The following is a 25,497-nucleotide window of genomic DNA, read 5'->3' as shown; positions in this document are numbered from 1 at the left end:
AGTTTCTGTTTTTGTCCTGATTGTCCTGACTCTGAGCACGAGCTCGTGCGGCTCCGCCCTCTGTGCCGGCGGCAACAGCTCATTTGCATTTAAAGGGATACACACTAAAACGGAAAACAGTGCGTTTTTTTTTCTGAGCCCCAAAAAGTGACAAATTAAACATGCTGTAAAAGCTGATCTGTTGAGTATTTTGAGCTAAAACTTCACAAACACACTCTGGGGACATCAGAGACTTATTTTACATCTTGTGAAAAGGGGCATAAAGGGGTTTTAAGTGATGACATAGTTGAATCATTTTTTTCTGTGTCTTATCTTTACTTAGTGACTTATGTTGTGATGTCTAAACGACACATTGGCATTGCAACATCAGAAAAGAAAAAACAGCAGCTGCTAAATGGAAAACAGCATAGCACAGCTCTGTGTAATCCCTTTTGGGTGATTTGCCACGTTAAATAGAGATCTGGGAATAGAAGAGTGTGTGAAAGGGTTATATTTTTATGGCAACCTCAGTTTCCTTTCACTGTGGTCACTTCAGTCCCTGGAGCACAGTCTCAAACGCTTTTAAATAACCTTTTCTGGTGGCCTATTGTCAAAGCCAGACTGCTGTATTATTTTCTTCTCATCACAGGCTTATTTTACTTGTGTTAAGTCACTTTTGTCTCGCAGCATGAAGCAGTTAGGGACGTTTTTGTCCAAACTGGAGTAAAATGTTATGGAATCTCTTACACAATGGGTAAATGTGCTTGACTTTTCAGTTTTAGATGCAAACTTGAATGAAACATGACACGAGCTGCAGTATGTTAGTCACAGAGAAAGAGGATATTTCCAAGACATCCTGTGCTTAAAATAACTATACTTGGTTATACATGATTTTATATTCAAATCAGAGTATCACCTTTCTCCATTGCATTACATATGTTTCATATTTATATATGATGGTTTAAGAAATATATATATATAATAGCCAAACACTCATTGCTAGACAGATGAAATGATTGTGTGCAGATGTTATCAGGACATGGTTATTTACAGGTTATTTTACTGTTCTCGTCGCATATCAGCTTGAAGAGGCGTTTTATTTACATTTAAAAAATATATAAATGGAAATAAAGTGTAGAGTAATAAACAGGTATTTAATGATCTACACTTACATTGATTTCTGATGGGCTGGCACATGGACCGCACCTCATGCAGCTCATGAAGCGTGGCTTCCCTCCTGAACCTTCCCAGTGTGCTCGGGTTATGGTTGGTGTATCGGTGGGATTTAGGGACTAGTAACTAATGAGTTAATCACTAGAAGTTACTTAATCAGAAACCATGGAAGCAAATGAAGAGCGGGAAACAGAACACGGGAAAACAAGGTGATACAAACTAAAAGTCCATGAGATCAGAACATAAACCTGACTAAATAGCATATACGATTATTTACGGTTGGTGCCAATAGCTTTTAATTATTATTTACTATTTTATAACACTCAGTGTAAATATTATCTAAAGGTTTTTGCAGATAGCCACTGCCTATTTTAAAATTGTGATTTCCAGACCTGGAAAACATAATACAAATTAATCAAATTAATTTGAAAAAAATGTATGGAAAAGTAATTTCAGTCCCACTTTATATTAGGTGTCTTTAACTACTATGTACTAATATTTCATTTAATCATTTGGTACAATGCACTTATTGTGTACATGCATGTTTTTACATTGTACTTATTTAAAAAATACCTGTATGTAATTATGGCTTGTTATTATTTATTTAGTTTTTTGTTTTGTTTTGTTTTTTATTTTATTTTATTTTATTTTATTTTATTTTATTTTATTTTATTTTATTTTATTTTATTTTATTTTATTTTATTATAATGCAGTGTTGTGCAGTGGTGTTCGTAAATGAGAACTTTATGCTGACACAAAAAAAAAACTTACTTACACTATCAAGAAAACAACAACAATCAAAACAATTCACATTCATAATGCAATTATTAACATCGTTACAAATATATTTGATTGGATGGCTAATGTCCAGCTGTTCTTTTAAGTAGTCGGCTTATCTGGGGATCATCAGTCACCAGAGCATGATGGCCACAGACACAGAGATGAACCTTTAGTGTCTGAAAACCCCTCAAACATCACGTTTCAAGTCATTTCAGGTTTGAATGTGAAGTTGGTTACTTACTTTTTAATTAGTCTTCCCATTAACACCATTATTTATTAGACCGATTTGCAAATGCAGAACATGCACACAAACACGAAGCGTGATTAATTACATGAACAGTGTAACAGGCCACTCGTGTGACTTTCATTCATTCTCCATTATAGGCTATAACCTGTCACTCACATGAGATCCACCAATAGCAAACCACAACCATCCAATCAATTCCTCACAGACAAAATCAAGCCCCGCCCACATTTGATCTTGTTCCAGAAGCGTTTCACTCTGATATACGTCACAATAGGGGAGACAAGACTCATGCAACTTTCAATTTTATGCTGACTTTAACCCTCTGGGGTCTGAGGGGTTTTTGGGGTCCTTGAGATGTTCTGACATGCCCTGACATTTGTGCTTTTTTCAGTTGCTTATAAACATATTAATGGCAAAGGTGTAATTACACTCTATTTAGCACAAACAGGGCTACCATAATATGTGAGCAACATGTATGTACATGTTTGTATTTTTGAGAGAATAATGTTTATGCATGGTTATTGAAAAAACAAAAAAACAAAAGTTTCTGAAATAAGGCCACAAAACATATACTAAATATGTGTCAATAAGACTTTTGACTAATGGATGTTGTTGACTTCATCCTTCCTAATGAAGGCAACAAAATCATCCTTCCTAATCATTCACATAAAACAATACATTGATTTTAATTTTGCAAAACACTTTCTGTTTGGAAAGGCAATATGCGAGTGGGCGTCAACGATCCTTACACCATCATGCACATTTAGTGGTAGAATATATATATATATATATATATATATTCTACCAAATTGGTTCACAGTTGGAAGCATCTCATTTTTATTTTTATTTTTCCATGTCTAGTAATTGTGCAGTTAATTCTCATACTGTATTTTCAGTTTTGGAATATGTATCCTCTCCCTAAATTTGTCACTAATAAAACACAATAAAAATTATTTAAAGAAAAGGCTTATATTTACCTTTTAATAGTTTGTTTACATCTACCTTGTAAATATATATTTTTATTAAAAAGGTTACAATTACAACAACAATTCAAGTGCAATCTTTCTTTGTAAAAACTAAAGTATACTTATTAAAGTATACTTACTTACTAAAGTATAGTTATTTTTGACAAAACATACTATATTTAACATACTGTATGAGCAAAAATTTGCAAACAAAAGCTTATTTGAGGTGGCAAATATTTTACAGTAAAAATGTGTAATCTATCCAAAACTAGTCAACGAAATGTGTTCTTTCATATGTCTGTAACATAGGTCTTTCGTTTATATAAGAAATATAAATGTTAATTTTCAGTTTAATACGTTGCTTATACAAATAAATTTTATTTCAACATATTTCAGTCGATTTTTACTCATCTCAGTATAGCAATACAGTTTGCTAAAAGCGGATCATTCATTCACACACAGAAACGCGATTCACTTGAGAAGGAAAAAAACTTACTACAGTATTCCATAGCTCAGGATCCTTTGCTCCTCGAAATACCCGCACTTCTGAGGTACATTTTCCATTATTATTATTCCTCACAGCGCCGTGAGACAGTGTAAACAAGTACAATGATCTGATTAAACTTGATGTGTTTTCTCGAGCTGATATGGGGGCGTTCACAGTTTGCATGGATGCCTCAGTCATTTGCGTTTGAATAGCGCGCGCTCTCCGTGGGCGGGGTCATATTAAAAATAATTAGATGAGATGAGAACGACTGACATCTCGCTCTTTTCTTACAGATTACATAAACTGAGAATATTTATTTTTCATAAAAATTACTTCATTTAAAAGAAGAGAATTCAAGCTTCATGCCAGTGTGTCTGTGTGACTGTTTGACTGAGTATTCGCTGAGTTATTCTTAATTTTCGGACGCGTTTCAGAATTGACTTCACTGACAGAGAGAAAGCAGAACTCACATCATGTTTATTTTTCTTTATTTGGCAAAAAGCACAACACTTTGTTTTTATTGTGAGTATACACAAAAATAATACACACTTAACAGGATCGATTGATGTATGAAACTGGTTTGTAACATCAAAGTCAACAGAGTATTTGGAGTCTAGTTTGAACTGATAAGGAAAAAACCGAGCAAATCACGCCGGCGTGATTGCCGACCTCAGAGGGTTAAAGACGTCTAATATAAAGTGTGACTGTTATTTCTATAGAATATTCTATATGCAGCTAAATTGCAGCTAAATTGCAGCTAAATTGCTCTTTTTGTGTGCAATCATTCTCAAATGATTTTGAACTCCTTGTTATCCAGTATTCACAGTTGACTGGAAAAGTCATGGAAATTAATTTGTCAAAAATGTGAGAGTCCGAGTTTAAATGACACCGTATATTAGTGTAACCGTCATGTCATGTTTAGTTTTATAGTTTCACTGTCATGTTCCCGTTTAGTTTCTAGGTCATGGTTTTCTTTGTCACTGGCTGAACCTCCTAAACCCTCAATCACTCTTCCCTATGTTAGTCCACTAATACAGTTCACTTGAAGAATTGAATGAAAACCAGTGAGTGAATTTGGACAGCCGCTGAGCATACATCAGCTGAACACTCGTTATTGCGGTGCATTGTGAGATTGAATGAGTGCACTCAATAATGTCCACTATGGTTTCGGACACCACTACTAATGGCTGTCTCCTCAAATAACGCCCTGTTTGAGGGTATAGGGGTGATTTCGTATTCAGCCACGGTCTTTGCCTGAGTGCTCGTTTGTTACCATGGTTTCTAACTAGTTCTCACCTGTTCCCCGTTTCATTGATCGCCTCTTTCTTCAGCTCTTTGTTCTGTGCTGAAGTTAAGGGTATGTTGTAGTGGTGTATCGCCCTTTGTTTTTATTAAAGCTTCTTGGCTATTCGATCATTCTGTCACTCATCTCCCTTTTGGAGAAGTTACACGCTACCCGTGACAATTAGTAGCTAAAGAAACAGAAGTGAGGATTATCCGGCAGCTATGACTGTGTTCAGTGGCAGTCGAGTCCTGTTGGGTCTTGAGTTAGTCCAGCAGCAGAGGCTTGTCAGGAGGGCTTCAGGAGGCAGTGGATGGTCCAATATCTCCTATTAGAGGCCACTGATCTCAACGCTGATGCTAAGCAGAGATCTGGCACTCAAACGGCTTCTCATTCAGATGCAGGCGATGCTAGCTTGTCTGAGCTCTGTCACACGTAATGCCTCCCGACATCTCTTTCGTGTCACTGCCAAGATGGACAACTGTGCTCTTTTCACTCTTTCAAAACCATTTTCAGTGTTTCAGTCTACTTTGGTTTGCAGATTACTTTCGAAATATGAAGTGATGAATAACAGACAGGAATAATTATAATATACAGTGGGGTCCAAAAGTCTGAGGCTATTTAGTGTTTTTCAAGGCTTGGCAGAGTGATCCCGATTTCTAACTGCAGTTTTGTGAAACGGTCGTGATTAGCAGGTCATTTCTCCAGTGAAGCGTCACACTGTGGTGGTTGAGCAGCGAGTTACGGGAAACACACACCTGAAATCTGAGGGTTTTTTAAAATGATTTTCACAATTTGAGCTGTTTCCAGTTTTGTACCAGTACTGAAACAATTACCTTGAAATTCTTAGAACCATAATACATAAACCTTTGGAAGTATTACCACCTTTTGCTTCATTAATCTGGCAGAAACGCCACAAGCTACCAGGATGATTTGAGAAGGTTCAGTGAGCCAATCTGAGCCAATCTTTGCTTGTCTGATTGTTGATCTACAAATAATGTCTTAAAGTCCCCCGTAGTAAATAATTGTATTCCTTAAAACTAATCTTTGATCACCAAAATGACATATTAAAAGTTTTTTCCTTGAAAAATATCTTGAATGTAACTCGACACCCTTGCCTCATTTAGTATGCGTGGTTCTATGAATATGCAAATGAGCCCCGCCTCCACTCACTCACTCAGCTCAGAGATCCACTGGTTGACGATCACACGTTGATCTGATTGGTTACAAGGTAGTTTGTGACGTCAGAAACACCAGCGATTTCAAAGCGTGTTTTTGAGACTGTCTTTGGTTCACTGCAGTTTTAAGGAGAGAATACTCAGCAATGCTGTCGACTTATGAATTGGTTTGTCTTAAAGCATATTAAAAACACCACATAGACACATAAACTACATTAAAAGCTGGATTTTCACCACAGGGGGACTTTAAATCGTATATAGGGCCTAGTTTATATCATAACTATTCTTTATTTTACATTTTCTTTGTACAAAAACCTAAAATCTGTTTGTGTCCAGGCTTAATTTTTTCTAACATGGTCTTAGACTCCATTGGACATTATGTAATACAGATTTAACGACTGAAGTAATTCAGCATCTTAGAGTAAAACAGTTTTTTCTTTAACCGTATCTACATTTACATGCAACCAAACCAAATAGTTAGTAATTGGATTGATGGTTCAGCCTTCATGTAAACACCTCAATCGATCTGATTAAGCTCAATTCAAATGAGTGCAAACAGTCCCTCATCTTGTTGACACAGGCTATTTACACTAACTATTGACTGGTTGAGCCAGACAAACAGCAGGATGGCAACTAATGACAGTGATGTTACCTTTTGACGAGATAAAATCTGCCCTTTTACGATCCCATTCTTTTCAGGTTTCATCGCATATCAGCTCTGAAAGGTGTTTATTACAAATGAAAATCAATAAATTATTTGAAAAGTGAAAGACAAGGGACTAATGGGTGTTGAAAATGCCTATAACTGAAATTTGATGTGGAAATCAGACAGGCTGGTATCATTGATCAGACACACCTGTATCATTAAGCCCAAAGTATAGTACGTCATGTTTGATGTGAGTACTAGCATACACACACAGCTGAATGCACAGCCTCTCTAAATGTACTGCATATATAACCGCAACTCCTTTCCTGGACCTTGGAGGACACCTTTACTGTCCTTTAAGATGTGCAAATAGTATCTGCCATACACTACCAGTCAAAAGTTTTGGATCGGTACGATTTTTATGTTTTTAAAAGAAGTTTCTTCTGCTCATCAAGCATGCATTTATGAGATAAAAAAAAAAAAAAAAAAAAAATTAAGTATTATGACAATTTAAAATAACTGTTTTCTATTTTAATATATTTTAAAATGTAATTTATTCCTGTGATCAAAGCTGAATTTTCAGTGTCACATGATCCTTCAGAAATCACTCTAATATGATGATTTGATGCACAAAAAACATTCATTATTATTATCAGTGTTGAAAAAAGTTATTTAAATTTTTATTTCAGGATTCTTTGATGAATGAAAGTTCAAAAGAACAGCATTTATTTGAAATAGAATATTTTGTAACATTATATGTATAAGAATTTGTATTTAATTTCTTGGGGGAAATAAATAAAATAAATCAATACTATTATTCATTAAGGATGAATTAAATTGATCAGAAGTGACAGTAAAGACATTTTGATCAATTTAATCAATTTATTAAAAAAAAAATTCTTACTGACCCAAACTTTTGAACGTTAGTGTTTAAATGTTACAAAAGCTTTATATTTCAGATAAATGCTGTTCTTTTGAACTTTCTATTCATCAAAGAATCCTGAAATAAAAAGGTAAATAACTGTTTTCAACACTGATAATAATCATAAATGTTTTATGATCATCAAATCATCATATTAGAGTGATTTCTGAAGGATCATGTGACACTGAAGTCTGGAGTAATGATGCTGTAAATTCAGCTTTGATCACAGGAATAAATTACACTTTACTGTATATTCACATAGAAAACAGCTGTTTTACACTGGAATAATATTTCACAATCACAGGTTTTTTTTTTTTCTAATCACATAAACACAGCCTTGGTGAGCAGAAGAGACTTCTTTTAAAAACATAAAAAATCTTACCGATCCCAAACTTTTGACTGGTAGTGTATATAAATACCATCTATCCTAGTGCAGAGAGTCTCTGCTCATTCAGAAATGATTGTTACTGCATCCAGATAATAAATCTCAGATCCGCTGGCTGTAAGTTTCATGCAGTCAATGAATAGCATAGGTCAACTGCGATGTTCAACGGTGGAAAAAAGCAGCAGTTTCAGCAGATCTCTTGTACTGTCCCGCAGTGACGTGAAGCGATGTCTCTGGCGGAGAGATTCCTGCAGTCGGGTCTCTGCTCTCGGCCCCGCGTTGAGTCAGATCTGACCTGTTTACCTGATGACTCCGCGCTCTTTCTGGTGGCTGTTTTCTGACCCCTTTTGGAAGGGTGCACACGTCTCTCTGATCACAGACCAGCAGGAGAAAGCAGGCGACGCATGTGCTCTCTCACAAACACTGTTCATGCTGGCTTTCTGCTGTTTTAGAAGTGCTGAGACCAGAAGCCACCGCTGATGTTGCAATGCATTTTTAATTTGGGTCAATGATGGGACAATGATTTTATCTTAAAGTTTGGATCTATTCATTTGTTTACAATTTGTTTTAAAAAGCAATTGTCAGGGTTCAAGCGCTTTAGGGCTTTTAACTGTACTCGTAAAAAGATATTATGTGGCAAGTCTGTAAGCAGAGATGACAAAGACCATTTTCAGCAATTTCAGGTATCTTACCTTAGAAATATAGTGTTTTTATCATGTGTAGCTGTTGTATTGTCCTCCTAAAGGTTTGCATGCTTCTTTCATGAAGTTCATTAACGTTCTTGAGGTTTCGTTGAGGAATTATAGACCCTGTCATAGCCATCCACATACCACACAGTTACATACGTTTTGATAAATATTGACCTATAGGGAGTCCAGAGAAATTGTGCGACTCTAGGATTCGTTTTTTTTTTTTTAATCTCAAATATTAAAAATACAATTTGAGTAAAAATTACAATTACAAACACTGCAATATATAAAACAATTTGCATGCATGAAAAACGTCAACTTTGAAATTTGACCTTTGCATGACAAGGCAAGATTAGTTCAGGTGCGTGTCTGTAAAAAAAAATATATATATCTAAATGTTTTTACCTTGGAAAATATATTTGAAAGCTATTTTGAAAAGAAAGATTAAGATTTGTGCATTCACATATATTCAAGGTGTAGGCAGTGCACTGGCGATGTGAAGCTCTCCAGTACGAGGTCGAAGCAGAATCAAGCTGAAATGTCACGGTTGCTTCAGCAAATGTGTTTTATGTCACATTTGCTTTTGTTAGCACTGCCACTGGTTTAGTGTAGGTGGTATTACATTATTTTCAATGGTGACATTTCATTTCCAAACTGCAGCAATACAACAACCAGCGTAATAAAACATTGTCAGATGTGTTTTGAGTTAAACCGAACATGCTGTTTGTGCCACTCACTGGACATGTGTGTGTGTGTGTGTGTGTGTGTGCCCCCACATGACACAAGCAGTTTGCAAATTTCCTTTCCCTTTTGTCTCCAACTGGAATTTTACACGAACTGTCTTTCTCTCCGTCGCCGTCAAAGCAATTCTCGCTGTCCTGTTGCTTTCGTGAGGTATTGCCAAAGACAGTTCTGGCCCTAGCACAATAAATGCGTGTCAAAGCACATTAAGGAGATTTCCTACAGTGAAAACAAGTCTATTTTCAAGTGTTCATCATCCAAAGGAAACGGCTGGCCGCTGCATCCCTCGGTCTCGCTGAGCGAGGAAAGACTCGGCGATTGATTCAGCAATGTCTTCTGCTGCGCCGCTGACCGTGTCTTTGTGAGACCACCCTTGACGTTTCTATACTGCCGTTTACGTGGCGCTCTCCGCTAACCGTCGAGACGACTATTATTAGAGCATTGCGTCGGGGTGTTTGCTCAGCAAATAGTTAGCTGAGTCGGTTCGTCTATTCTAGTCCGGGCTGGAGGTGGCGGAGCCCGACCTCAGCTCAAGGCTAGGCTGCGCTGCGAAGCTCTTATTTGTTATTATTGCACGTTTGTGCTTCGGTTAAGACCAAGTCTCCATGGCGGGGCATGAACAAGGTTCCCATTGAGAAGAGACACTGAGGTTTCAGCCCGGGTCGCACAGTGCCGGGATGTGGCTTGGGTCTCTCTGGCCTGTGTGTGAAAATAGCCTGACGCTCAAACTTTGCGGTCGGCTGTAAAATAACACCACCAGATTGCTGTAAAAGCTTTCATATATCAAAACCCCGGCACAATTCAGGCCAGCCGTTCCCGAATCTCATGTGAGAAGGGGGTAAGAAGATAAATATTATTCAGAAACCCCAAATGACATCATCAATAGCCACAGCCTCATCAGATACGGTTATAGCTTCCTCATAACCTTGGATTTTGGGGAAATTATATATGTGGTGTTTCTGTGTGGAGCTGCATGTGAAACCAGAAGGCTATTGGAGGTCGTCTGCGGCCTAACGCTCTATATGTAAGATGAAAACCTCCACGTTTGGCTATTGTTATTGTGGAAATGTGAAACACACATGGCTCACTCCCTCCAGGACGAGCGTCCTGCAAAACAGGCCTGTTGTCTGAAACTCGCCTTTAATTACATGTGCAAAAAATTGACAAGCTGCTCTCCAGGCATATAAAATGTGCTCCATCATACGCTTTGATTTTCCCTCTGAAAATCTTTAATTACAGGCATAGGAAAATAATGGATCTGCAGTAAAGCCATACGCCGAGATTTATCCTCAACTAGTTATTTGTGGCAAGTTGGGGGCAGCTGGTTTCAATAACAGCGACTGAAGGCAAAGCCAGAAATACTAGCGTTGCCAAGAACATGTGGGGGGGGGGGAAACCAAAAGGGCATTTCTGTCATTTCTGCGAGGAGAGAGGAACTAAGAGTGAGATTCTTCTGAACTGAAGCTTTATTTGGGATAAATATCTAGTGCTGTTACCAAACTCTAGATGGCGCAGGCTAATAGGCCCTTAATGCAATCTGCTAGCTGTGACGTCGTTTACGAGACGGCGCAAGCTGATTGGTCTCTGTTACATCTGCGGCCAATGAGCAGCTTTAAATAATTTGGTTCGGTGTTGGCTGGTGACAAGTCTTCCTCTGAAGTTTAACATCATTATTCCTAATCACAGAACGTTGCGCGTCCGCATTTATCACTTCCTAGATGAATCACGTTTGATATTTAACAAGCTGCGCAACGAGTGAAATAATTAACCATATAAGCAAACTAGCAGGAATATATGCTTTTGCGTTTCATTTAAATAGTACTGAAAAAATTAACTCATCTAAATGAACTTTTACTCAAGTCAAAATTACTATTAAACGTCACTGAATTAACCTAAATACATTAATTCATACGTTAAATAAAGTAGACATAACTCTTTAAAGTAACAATGGCAGGTTACCTCTACACTTGACAGCAGAAAGACAACTAAACACTGCTGGAATGAGAACACGCTAACAGTGAATGAATAGGCATCGCATGAGCGTAGAAAGATGTTCATCTGCACATGTCTAATGCTAACCATCAGATAATGAATGCTTTGCTTAGTTTTTTCAGTAATCAGTGTCATGTAGGAAACACATAAAGAGCGAGAATGTGCATTTGACCGTAAGATACTATAGAAGGTAATGAGTCAAATAGATACTATAGAAGATTAACATTTATGTACAAATGGATCATATATTCATTGTGCCTGTAAATAAATATGTGTTAAGTTATTGCATATACGTTAAGTACACCGTAAGTTATTTATAGAAGTCTGGGAGCTCATGCATGAGCAACAATATCAGTGATATACTAATGGAGAATATGAAGTCATGTGTAGAGTGAAAAGATCCACGTTTGGGTTTAAAGTTAGTTTCTCAGAAATGCAGATGGAAGAATAATGTTGTTGCTCATGAAGATTGAGTGTAACTAAACTGTTATGAATGATAATATTGCGTTTTTTCGTGAACTTGGTAAAAGAAGACAATTAATTCATTCATGCAATTAGAATCAGTATGTCTTCACGTGTTGAAGTCTTCTGCGCGTGCGTAGCTTCAATGAGCGATTGTCTCTTCAGGAAACATTGTTCTGGTAGGAACATTTACATCTCTTTAAAATTCATGATGAACCCTAAAACAATGTGACATGCTAATTTCCAGTAAGGGCGGCGCTGTAAAGTTTGCTAGCCTCGATGCATAGAAAAACATAAGTAATAATATAAGCTAGGTCTGTGAATACGAGGTTGACCTTGATGGATGACAGGCAAGGGTCGTAAATAAGTGGCCAGTTCGCACAGGCAAAGCCAAGGTCATACCCAGGTGGGACAGTCCAAAGTTTGTGCAGCCTTGATTTTACCAGAGGTCTGATTTCAGCTAATATTAAAAGCATATAAAGTGCATATAAATGTGTCATCTTCAGTCATTCAGACTCATTCAGGATTTTGTCATTGATGTATTGGTTCTTTAACAAACGTGGCCATTTTTCATTCTTGCATTCAAGAACAGACTTTGAAATACTGTCGGTGGTCTTCTACGCTTCATTATTGTGTTCATTCTCACGGTGGTGAATGACATGAAGCATTGTTGGTAATGCAGGAACAGAAGCTGCTTTGTGCTCTGGGTGTGGAAGTTATAGCACGTCGTAAAACAAAGAGAAAAGGGATGATAAAAGTTTGCTGTGTATTTTAAAGCACCTGAAAGAGATTTATGCTCCAGTTTTAAAGATGGCGTCATGTGTGCTATAGAAGATATTGTGACACTCGGGTAAAGTAAAAATCAAAAAAATTCCAAAAAAGAGCAAAAATGAAAATGGGGTGATAAAACGAGGCTAATGACTTTATTTTATTAGCTTTTGTTTAGCATTTTAGATGAGTTCAACATTTTATTAATAATAGGCCAAAACATTATATGAACCGCTCACCGTCCAACATTACTGTAAGTCTGTCACATGACCAAAATGGATAGAAGTGGGGTGAAGAACAGAAAAAGAATTATTTTTATCACTGTTAGTCTTGAAGTTAATCAACATTGTGCATCCTTATGGACATTTTTATCTTTTTCAGTTTTGTTTTTGTATCACTTTGCCTGTGTTATTGCTAACTGCATAAAATTTGGCACAGGGGTGTATTTGTATTGGAATTTTACTATTTCACCCCCATTTCCTTTAAAAAATCTATTTTGCACTTGTAACGCAAAATAGTTCCTCTCAGCGCCTTTTGGACAAAAATGTCCGCACTGAAACCCATTAACCCATTACTGCCATTTTTAATCCCAGGGCCATTTAACTATAAAATGATGCAATCTTTGTTAAGTGGCTTTCATTCTGTTGGCAAGGCTTCAAAATGTAAAATGTTACTATTTTTTACCAGATAGTGCCATTTTCTCAGGTTTGGCCTATAAAGAAAATACTCGCTTTATTCCTGTTTACTGCTTCGGCATATTATAGAGCCAATTGGATAAATTATGCAACGATAATTGTGTAATATTGAGAGAGGAAAAACTCAACTGCAAATAACAAATCCAATCACTGTGACCAGTGGAGTTTTGCTGCATCCAATGGGGAAAATCTGTCAGTGCGCCCAAACAAAATCTCACGAAAGCTAATTTTTTGAGATATCAACGTCAAATTTGGAACAAAACTTGTTTAGATTTATGGCTTTGATTTACTAGCCGACTTAGAGTTCAACATGTTTCATAAAATATAAATTGTATATAAAATAATGATAAATTATTTTCATAAACTTTTTTTTTTGGATTTACTTTTTACAATTTTTTTTACTTCAGCAATAATCTGCCAAGGGTATATATATACATATTTTTTTTTATTTTTTTATTTATAGTTGTATTTATATATTGGAGTTTACAGCAGTGACAGTCGCATTCTACAAACAAACTCTCACCGTACATTTTCAGGACTCACAACCCCATTTTCGGTGAAGCCTATGTGCTGCCTGAACGGAGTATGCTAAAATTATGGCATTATATACTTTTACATACTTTTCAGGACAAAAGATCAAGGAAAGATTCATGACCCCTGTATGCATGAAGTGTATCCTTCTGTAATTTCATCTCATTAAAAAGCCCATTAGCATTACAACTGATTTATCTAACTATAATATATATACTTTTAACAAAATTTTGGGCCCTCATCTAACAGAGTCTTAAGCATTCAATTTCAGGGTTTGAATGCAAAATGTTCAATTTCAAAATTCAAGACCGTCCAACTTAACATTAAATATTTTTAAAGTCCTCCTGTGGTGTAAATCCAGCGTTTAATGTTGTTTATGTGTCTATGTGGTGTTTTTAATATGCTTTAAGACAAACCATGTGCAAATTCATAAGTCGACACCATTGCTGAGTATTCTCTCCTTAAAACTGCAGTGAACCAAAGACAGTCTCAAAAACACACTTTGAAATCGCTGGTGTTTCTGACGTCACAAACTACCTTGTAACCAATCAGATCAACGTGTGATCGTCAACCAGTGGATCTCTGAGCTGAGTGAGTGAGTGGAGGCGGGGCTCATTTGCATATTCATAGAACCACGCATACTAAATGAGGCAAGGGTGTCGAGTTGCATTTAATATATTTTAAGGCATGAAGATTTGTTTTTCAAGGAAAGAATTTTGAATATGTCATTTTGGTGATGAAAGATGAGTTTTAAGGGATAAAATGATTGACTACAGGGGGACTTTAACTAATATACACTTACTTAATAGAATTAAAATGTACTTACTGTGTATGTACTTAAAAAATTCTGATTCAGATTTGCTGCTATTGAAGTTGGGATATGGCCTAATATGATTATTACATATCTAACTACAAGTTGATATAATGTCAGGTAACACTTTATTTTATGTCGTTGTTACACGTTACATGTAGTTACTGTAGTAATTACATGCAACTAAACCTAAGTACATGTAGTTAATTAATATTACTCAGTAATTAAATGCAATACTCTTTAACAAAGAGACCTTACAATGAATTGTAACCACATGTGCAGAATGTATAATGTAATAACATGCACGAATAAGAATACTGTAGGACTTCTGAAGACAGATGAATCATGGTCATGGTTGTGTGCAAGGCGTTTCACTCCTGAAAGTCTCTAAGGCTCTAAGATGCGGTTTTGTTGATCTGATCACAAGTGGACGACGCTAAATAGCTTTCATCGTCTAGTGTGGTCAAACTTTGCTGCAATTTACCAAAACATTACATTTCATTATCCTTCTCATCTGCTTCCTTTTCACTCGTAATCCACATAGCTTGGGTTTGTGAATCAGATTACTGAAGTATAATATATTATAAATGTAGATTATAAATGTAATTTAGGGTGAACTTCAGTCTACAAAAGTGCATGCACATAAATGGCAGACAAGATCAAAGTCAAGTCATCTTCATTTATATAGCGCTTTTAACGATGTAGATTGTTTCAAAGCAGCTTTACAGAGATAAGCGTATAATTTAAGGTAACAGAGATTGTTTTGGCTTTATAGCGGTTCTTTAATAAAGTTATTTTCCAGCTGAAGTTAGTTTTGATTGATTCGCTTCCGTCGCAACGATCATTAGTTATTAAATTAGGGGCCGCTAAGACGACACCATTCTCTCTACACAGACTTTAAATGTGAACCTGTGATAAACGCTGATGGCGCTCACATGAGCATTAATAATTGGTGCTATAGTTATGTGCGTTTGAATATATGTGCAGGTTTGGAACTACAGACCAAGCCTAAACAAAGTACTGGTCTTTCCTTATACATTTTGATACAGAATTTTATTTTGTTTTGTCACTTCGGGGTAGGTACGCGAAACTTCTTGTATACCGACAACGCTTTATCTGTATAGTGGTAAAGGGATCCTCCATAGGGAGAGACTAGTTGGCACTTCAGCACTGCGTTGGATCAGGTCCAGGCGAAGGTCCTTCATCAGATCTGGAAACGGCCTGGATCCGGCAGGCTGCGGGAAAACCTTGGGATAAACAAAGACACTTAAATTAGCGTAGATGCCATTCTTCTCATGATGTAACGAGTACATCAGGAGTTATGGGAAGTGTTCCCGGTTCCGGCTGGCCTAATCTATGCAGCCTAACATTGAATTATAGAAGTCTATAATGTGTTATGTGTATGCTAGGTCAAAGAGATGTGTCTTTAATCTGGCTTTCAACTGACAGAGTGTGTCTGCTTCCCGGACAATGTTAGGAAGACTGTTCCAGAGTTTTGGTGCTAAATAGGAGAAGGATCTACCGCCAGCAGTCGATTTTGATATTCTAGGTATTATCAACTATTAACTATTATTAACTAAGATAGCAGTGCATTGAACAAAAGACAGCGGTTCATTGTCACAGTGTTTGACACTTGAGCAGATAAAGTAGTAAAGATTGTCCTTCAGGAAGAGCAAATCTAAACGTGTCCTCATTCCCTCCTCTATAATTGTGCTCAGGTAGTGGAGGAGGTTAGTGGTGTGTTGCTGGAGTGGAGTTCAGTCCATCTAAATGTCAATCCTCTCTGTGTTGTAGAGGGTTTCTGCTCGCCGGAGTGGGATGGGATCGTGTGCTGGCCCGAAGGTCTTCCTGGAAGGATGGTGTCCACTGCCTGCCCGGAGTACATATTTGACTTCAACCACAAAGGTGAGCTTCACTGACACATGTCCGACTCCGAACCACATGACACTCCCATGACAATAACAGATGACCTCCAGAATCTGTGCTTTTCTCCTCTTACAGAACGCTCACAATTCTAGTCACGTCTTCCAGACAAACATTCCCAAATATGTCCATATATTTTACACTCGAGGCGCGTTTTCATAAAACAAATATATTGTGTACCTGGACGGTGAACTGAGAACTAGCGGTGTGAATCCTCACTTCATTACATTTACATTTATTATTTTAGCAGAAAGTGCCAAAGTGCCAAATAAATAAGAATAACATCAGCAAATAATCCGAGGGAGAACACAATATAAACCATGCAGGCTTTCCAGAGAGTTTGCCTGAGCACTATAGTCGTGTTAGTATTCAGCAGTGTTGGAGAGAATCAATCAGACTTCTGTCTAGAAAGTCAAATCTGGTGTAGGATTTACTTTGAGACCCTTTTCACTGCAATATCAAAGAAACATATTGGATTAAACATGACATTTTGAAGTAGAAAAATAGGAGTTTCTTGCAAAACATGAATCTTTATTTTATGTACAACTTCAACAAATCTTTATTCACAGTGTTGGGCTGTTGGTAAGGTCATGCGTTTCCTTGAATCGGTTCACACTCTTTGTTTCTAAGCATCATTTCCAGAAATCTGAAGAATGGGAAGAATCTGATTCAAAGATTCGTTTACATCATCACTCATGTCCCTGTGATTTTTTTTTCATGATTTTAGCTTTAAATATTTGTAGATGAAAGCTGTTTATCAGATTTTAGATATTATGGTAACACTTTACAATAAGGTTCATTAGTTAAAATTAGTTAATGTATTAACTAACATGGACTAGCAATGAGCGATACATTTAAACAGTATTTATTAATATTTGCAAATGTTCATTAATGAAAATCCAGCTGTTCATTGTTTTAACTAATGCTAACAAATACAACCTTTGATTTTAATAATGTATTAGTAAATGTTGAAATTATTATTAATAATGTATTAGTAAATGTTGAAATTAATATTAGCTAAGATTAATAAATGCTGAAGAAGTGTTCATTCTTAGTTCATGCTAACTAATGAACCTTATTGTAAAGTGTTACCGATATTATTAATGAAACTGATTAAAAATCTTTCTTCTTTGCGTTCTTTCAGTGGAAAACGTCTCAGGTTATATATGGGTCAATGACGTGATGCCTACATTTTCTGTCCGATTGCATTTTTTCAGGCAAAAAAGGGTTTAAATGCATAAAAAGATATTGTATATTTGTAGTACCTCTCCCACTTTAACTTTTCAAAAACCTTTACTTATTTTTTTTTTTTTTGTTATTTAAAGTGTCAAAACATCATGTGGTGCGACCGTCCGGCCATAACTTCTGTTGAAATCTTTGAAATTACTCTGAATTTATTCAAATTTATATTCTGCACTATTTGGCATGATTTCCAAAATGTTTTGTAATCCTTTAAAAAAATTCAAAGCATTTGTATTTATATTTCCATCATAATATACAAACAAACTTTGTCCGATGATGTCCATTTTATGAAATATCATGTGGTGCGACCATCAAGGAACATTTTGGGACTTTTATGTTGAAAACTATTCAAACACAGGAAGTTACATCATATACCAATTTACCAAGGACCCATGGAAGCAGCAAGCAGGTTTGTAATTCTCTCAAATTGGAAAAAAAATAAACCTCTGTAATGGTTGGTAATATGTAGTTGCCACATTTGGATGTCACGTGGTATGACCTCCATTTTTTTTTAATATTAAAGTTATTTTTACAAATATATATTTTTTATTATAAATTTCATAGTGACCTTTTTATTGGGAAGCTAGCTTGTTTTGTTTAGGTGGCCAATTCTGTGCCTGTAAATTTTGACTGAATTTGAAAATATCATGTGGTGCGACCACTGCAGACTGTTTTCCATGATAGATATATGTCCTAGATTGGCAGTTTCATGCTTTTATATTCAATTGACAATTTATATAAAAAAAGTACTTTACATTAGTATCATTTGGAATAGATTTTTATGCAATTTGGGATATTTTATTATATATTTCATGTGACGTCATCGACCAGGAAACTATAAAGCATACCTGGAACAAACAGTCACTAGCTTCTGATAGTGTATTAATATAGACTTCATATTATAATCTCAAACAATAAAGAATACATAATTAGTTTGCACACAATCATAAGAGAACGAGAGAAAGGGAAATTCCCGTCTGCTCAGTTCCCTGCGCATATTATACATTGCGGACCCATTATCAACACGTTGCCTCGGCAAACGCGAGATGAGCCACTAGATTATCATTGCAGATATGCAGACCCATAATCTACGCGCTGCCTCTGCAAACGTGCGATCTGAGCCATTCGATTCTTATTGTAGAGATGCACGCAATCATGACGCAATCACGCAGAGGCGTTCCTACCGCGTCTCGACACAGCTCGAGTTCCCCTGTAAGGGAACTACGTACACAACATGCCATGAATGTTTTGAACTAGATTTGTATTATATATCATTTGCATTAAAGGGGTCCTACTATGTTTTTCCACCTTTTCTAACTTTAGTTAGTGTGTAATGTTGCTGTTTGAGCATAAACAACATCTGCAAAGTTACAATGCTCAAAGTTCAAAGCAAAGGGAGAAATTTGACTGTAAAGAAATCACTTTTTAAGGACTACAACAAACAGCTGGTAGAGACTACACCACATTCCTCCCGGGTTAGTGACATCACCAACCCTAGAATTTACATAAACCCCGCCCCCGGAACACGATTTATAGATTATCATGACAGAATATGCTAATCAATGACTAGAAGATAACTACACATCAGCTACATAAATTCATCAACTAACCATTCAGAAATGTCCTGTTGCTTCTACATGTTGTCACTTCTTCTCGAGTCTCTCCATCTTTGTCTGACTCCGGTTTGAACATAAAAGGCTAAAAGTTTTTGAAATTTTCAGTTTCATGTGCATGAAAAGCAGCTCTGACTCTATTCTGACAGTCTAACTGAGTAAATCAATGTGTGAATGTCCTGAAGACACGACTAGAGGATGTGTGTGTGCTGTGTCTCCAGGACATGCCTACCGGCGCTGTGACTTCAACGGGACCTGGGAACTGGCTTCAAATAACAACAAAACCTGGGCTAACTACAGCGAGTGTGCCAAATTCCTCACCCATTACACCCAGAACCAAGAGAGGGTAAGACCTTTCACCTTACAGTTGCTGTCATCAGCCAAAAATTTCAAGCATTTCAGATGTGTGGATATAAGTAATTAGTTGTGTAATGTATTAGATGTTTCCTAATGTGTCTGTTAAAAGTCGTACTCTTGACTCAAAACATGACATGAAATCAAACTGAGTGCGAACTGTCACTTTGATTCGATTATTTAGGTTTGTTTTACTGTGTATATAAGACATTTTAACATTCATGTTACAGAATGTAACTTTAGCTTAACTTAGTCAATGTTTTTAGTTACATCAGCTCATTTATATGCTGTCTGGGTAACCACGAATATCTACAGAAATAATAAGGGAATTTTACATACATGTAATTGGATTGAACACAATGCAATTAAGTCGCGATATTTTCTAAATGTCGATAAAAAACTATTGCGAAATGACACGTTTCCATTAACCGATGTTATGCGACTAAAACGTCACTTTTTCCTCTCGCGATAGTCATTTAAAAAATCATGGCAGCAGATGTTGGTAGGTTTACATATATCTCAGTCACCGCACTAGCCATTATTATTAAAGTGAATTTCGTTTTGTATAAATTGTATCTTAATTTTAATAGATGTTTCATCAACCAATTGCCTGGATTTAATAAATAAGCAAATATAACAGACAATAATGGAAGGAGACGTAGGCGTGTTTGCCAAGCATTAATGGCAAGAAAAGCTTGTGAGCGGCTCATATGAGGCGTTTCTGGCCGTTTCTCCCTCAAATCTGCTCTAAAGTCTTAATAAATGTGGCATTTCTTTGTTGTTTAGGGTACAGTTTTCCCGTAATTATTTTTTATCTTTTATGAGTTTTAATAGAGAACTCTGTCTTCTGTCCAAACATACAGCATCATCTTTAAAGAGTGATCATGTGACTGTTAAGTACGTCAGGTGACCTGTAAATGTGAAAAAACTGTTTCAATTGCAGTTTTGTGAAATATTCCTTTTTCAAATTGCCTGAAAAACCCCCTCATGTGAGCGTAAAAACTTTTTAGCGAACAATGGGAGCTTTTGCGAAATCGACGTGTTTCCATTGGGCTTATTTTCAATTCGCAATTTCAACTTGCACAATTTGAGGGGTGTTGGAAACACGGCTAATGTTGAGCAATTGTGTTGCTTTGGCTCATTTTAAGTAAAGTGAACAAGCAGCAAACGCTTGTTTCAGTGTATATAGCCTAGGCTACTTTCATATACTACTTCATTTAGCAGTAACTGCATATTGCGACAGGCTATTTTTGTGAATAAAGCGCAGTCTATAATGAGGCATGTCTGCACAGAGAGGAATGACAGTGTCTTCCTTTCAATATTGAATATGCAGCATCATTTCAGCTCTGTGCGCAGGTGGTTAGTGAATAAGACGCCGGTATTTGTGTTGACATACCATGTGCAATATTGATGCAGCTGTTTAGTGATCCTGTTTGCATTTTGATTTGTTCCTCACACAAAGTTATCATGGCTGTAGAAGGCATGGCACATAGCTTGGAACAGCATGAGAGGAAATGACTTTTTTCCATATTGCTTTAAGAGTCTAACCACATTGTGTGGACACAGTTCATTAGTCATCAGTGTTAACACTGAAGTCTTTTGTTTGTTTAGCTTTGTTTAGATTCATTTCTCTCATCCGTGTGCTTTTCATTTTGGTGTAGACTGGTGAAAAGCTGAGCTGCTGGCAGAAATATTTACCATTTAGATGAGGAATGCACATAAACTCAACTCTCAGTGGAAAGAGTATTCCAGAGCAGAAGAAGAAGTGAATTTAATCAATCAATGTAGTTCGACTAAACTTGTTGAACCTCTAAGTTACAGAACATCCCAGCTAAACAGGGAAGGTTTTTTTCCAGTATTATTATACATTGTTCATGAAGCGTTTTTACCTGAAACATGTTTTGAATGTATCTACTTGTTTCGGAATGTTCAGAGAACATTTAAAAGTAACATTCCAATAGTGTTTGAACAATGATGAAATGGAATGTTTTTAAAACATTTAAAAAAACTGGACATTTTGAACATTCAGAGACATAACATTTTCATAACTTAATGAGAAACATTAGTCAAACGTTTTCAGAACATGTTTTTGTTAGCTAGATAATGAGTTGGCATAGGGCTTCAGACCTCGTGGCCAGTGACGTCTTCCCATCGTGTTTACGCTACGTCTCGTTCCCACTCACGGACCCAGGGTTACGTTCACTAACTTATATCACTCTGAGGCCGAAATATTCGTCATTCGGTGGCTCTGAATTGTCAAAACACCTCTCAGAATGCTTGCTACGGATGCGAAAAATGCAGAAAATTGAAATCAACGTGAGGTCATATTCATTATTTAACGTGCGAAAATTTCAGAAGGACCTTAACATAGTTTGCTAAAAATGCAGCAAAAATGGTTTGTATAGTAAATATCCATGTGGTAATGCCTGTTTTTGGGATAATCCAGTGAGTTCATTTCTTTACAAATGAAAAGTACTTCTCATTTTACTCAAATAGAAATGTGGATAAATGCGGAAAGCTGTAAAGTCCACTTTGTGTTACTGAATTTAAAAAAAAACACTGCTTAACACTCTTTCACCGCCATTTTCACTGCTATACGGTAGGGGGCGCTATTACACGCTATTGCATGCACAAAAAGAAATGAGCGATAAAAGCATTGCTAATGCACATTCTAGTCTTTGGGGGAAAACACTTGATCTTCTCAGCTTTTTGTTCAAAATGTTGCTTTTTTATGAGACTTACCCATATTCAAATGTTGATAAAAATAAGTTTAAAAATATCAAATAAAAATAGAGGCTTTATTCTTTCTTTTGACATATTGCATGTTCATGTATTCATACAACAAAATATTCTGGGGGCCATTCAATTTTTTTGAAAATGATCAAAAACGCTGGCTGTGGCTGGCAACTTAAAAAAAACCCTGGCGGGGAAAGAGTTAATAACAAGCTCTTCATTATATTGTCTTGTTTGGGTTACTTAATTTTCCTCTGGCATTTAATTATAATAGGCACTGCTTTGCTCTGTGATAGTTCTGCAGATATATCTACCACATTATCACCACACAATCTCTGACATCTTTTACACTCGTACCACTTATTTCAAGGCATTTTGATTTCTTTTAGCTCCACAAATTTACATGAATAGATCAAAATGAGATAAAATTACGTGAATGTCTTGATCAAGTGGATCATTAAGGTAATTTACCATAGTTCAGACATTTACAATTTACACATGTTGCTCATATCTGGCTTGTTCACTCATTAACAGGTCAGATGGACCGATTTATTCATTTTCATAACAATTCTGTCACGAAGGTATAATTGGCTTTCTAGATCAGTGTTCCTCTCAGATAAATGGATGCTCGCTGCACTGAGATGGTCAAATCTTCAAATCTTGAGATTGGAGATCTATATGTTGAGGTCATGCCTGTTTGCTTCGAATAGGCATTTGATGAAGTCCTGAGAGCCACTTCTGTAGTTAATGAAAAATCCATCCATGCAAATGAAATGCTTTGGAGCAGCGCTGGGTTTGGCCATCTCCACTCATGCTAAGTGTTAACAGCTGGCAGATCTCTCGCTCTATCAGCCCGGATGGCTCTCTCTAATAGTGCGGTCGCGATGTGAAGTCACTCCACTGACTGCAGCCTGGAGTAATCTGGCTTTTGTAAGGCCTCTGAACTTCAAGACAAACTGTTTTCACATAAGCCATTGAGCAGACACCTTATTCACAGGGTGTCAGCTTGCTCTCCAAATAAACACTTGTGTTTTTGACGGAAAAACTGCCGAAGGCAGAGATTCAATCGCTTCATCTGCTTTCATGTACACTTCAAAATATGCAAATGCTTGAGCTTTGAGTTTAAGCCCAAACAGAAATCACACTCTGCTGACATGATGTTCATGTGGTGTAAATAGTAGATACGTAAAGAAACTGGGGGATTGTTTCAGACAAGGTCATAATACACTAAGTTGAGATGAAGAACAAATGAAATGGTTCCAGACTTTGAACTAGTGTAAATGTTGAAGATAATTTGCCTAGATTAACACAAATGCAAGGATCTCGCCATTGCAACTCCATTTCTGCACTTTCACGAATGCTTTCATCATGACTAACACATGCAAACACGGTGTAAATAAGAGATTCATTATGCGGTGAAGACAACATTCATTGTCCAAAGCCATTGTCCAGCTTGAGTTAGTTTTTGATTGATTAATTTCCGTTGTAAAATCATTAAGTATCAACATTAAGCTGACACGCTTAAAACTTTTCATGTGTTCTGCCCGTTGATTTACGCTCTGGTGGCCTGAGAACTCACACTTTGAAATAGGGTTCAAAGAGCACGTTTTTTGAGAAGGGTTTTGAAAGCGATATCATCTCCATGTAAACGTCAGAGGACGGTCTAGTTGACACGGTCTCTGCTGACACTTCAGTGATTGTAAAGAGCATTTTTTGTTTGCTTTCTGTAAAACATATGTAACATCATGAAACTATTCTTTATTAGCATTACCTAGTTCCCTTCAACAGGTATCTTAAAGGATTCAAAGAGAGGGAGAAAGAGACTGGTATACAAAAATAATCTCAGTTTATCATCACAAATGGTATGGTTAAAATGTTGAAGGTTGGCAAATAATACTGTCCAGAGGCACACAAATGGCCAACAGCAAGCCTCACTATCACACAGAAGCACAGTGCATCAGACACCTCAATCTCAGTTAGCACAGCACCCCCAATAGGAAAACTCTGTACACAGCAAGCTCACTGAATAGTACATGTGCAACCACACCAAATCTACGCTAGAGGCTAGCTTTGGGCAAGTGCTGTGCAATGTTATAATACTGTTTGCCAGACCATTCAAAAAAACAACCACCCCTTCAGAAAAAAAAAGAAAAAAGAAGTACAATAGACCTTGGAGGTACAGTACACTGTAAAAAATGTCTAACCTCCCTAACTCAAAATTTTCTAGTGACTGATAACATCAAAATTTTTCAATTGGCCCAAGTGAAATTCTGTAAATTATAAAATTAAATTTTGATGTTATCAGTCACTAGAAAATTTTGAGTTACGGAGGTTAGAAATTTTTTACAGTGTATAATTCTTAATTACAATAGGGGAAAAGCAGCAATTACACCCAGAAGCACAAATCACAAACATACCATAAGCACACACAGCATAAAACCAACTGCACAAGTTTCTTTCTATTTGTATTGTCCTTTCCTGGGTTACACAAATAGTGTTTCACACTGTATAATATCCCAACATAGTCAAGTCAAGTCATCTTCATTTATATAGCGCTTTTAACAATGTAGACTGTCTCAAAGCAGCTTCACAGAGATAAGCGTATACTTTAAGGTAACAGAGATTGTTTTGGCTTTATAGCAGAGTTAAGTTATTTTCCATCTAAAGTTAGTTTTGATTGATTTGCTTCCGTCGCAACCATCATTTGTTATTAAATTAGGGGCCGCTAAGACGACACCATTCCCTCTACATACCACACAGAATAAATATATAAAATCTATTTTTACCCACAGCAATAATTCAACACGTTAAGCAGGGAAGACACAAACAAATAGCACAGTACATCCCACATTAATGAATTAAATCATTACATAATTACATTAATGAATAGCTACCTTGC

The 25,497-nt window shown here is 36.6% G+C and overlaps 1 protein-coding gene across 1 annotated transcript in view; it reads left to right on the top strand.

The window, feature by feature from the left end:
• Positions 1–25,497, top strand: part of pth1r (parathyroid hormone 1 receptor) — a 101,794-nt gene that overhangs the window by 54,377 nt on the left and 21,920 nt on the right. The window contains exons 3-4 of the mRNA XM_084410354.1: positions 16,528–16,638; positions 19,733–19,857. Coding sequence (XP_084266480.1) covers positions 16,528–16,638; positions 19,733–19,857 — 236 coding nt within the window. The remainder of the gene's footprint in view (positions 1–16,527; positions 16,639–19,732; positions 19,858–25,497) is intronic.

This window comes from Rutilus rutilus, assembly GCF_951802725.1.
Source record: "Rutilus rutilus genome assembly, chromosome: 6".
Taxonomy (NCBI): domain Eukaryota; kingdom Metazoa; phylum Chordata; class Actinopteri; order Cypriniformes; family Leuciscidae; genus Rutilus; species Rutilus rutilus.
The sequence above is the reverse complement of the archived record's forward strand: the minus strand, read 5'-3'. Positions and strand labels throughout refer to the sequence as shown.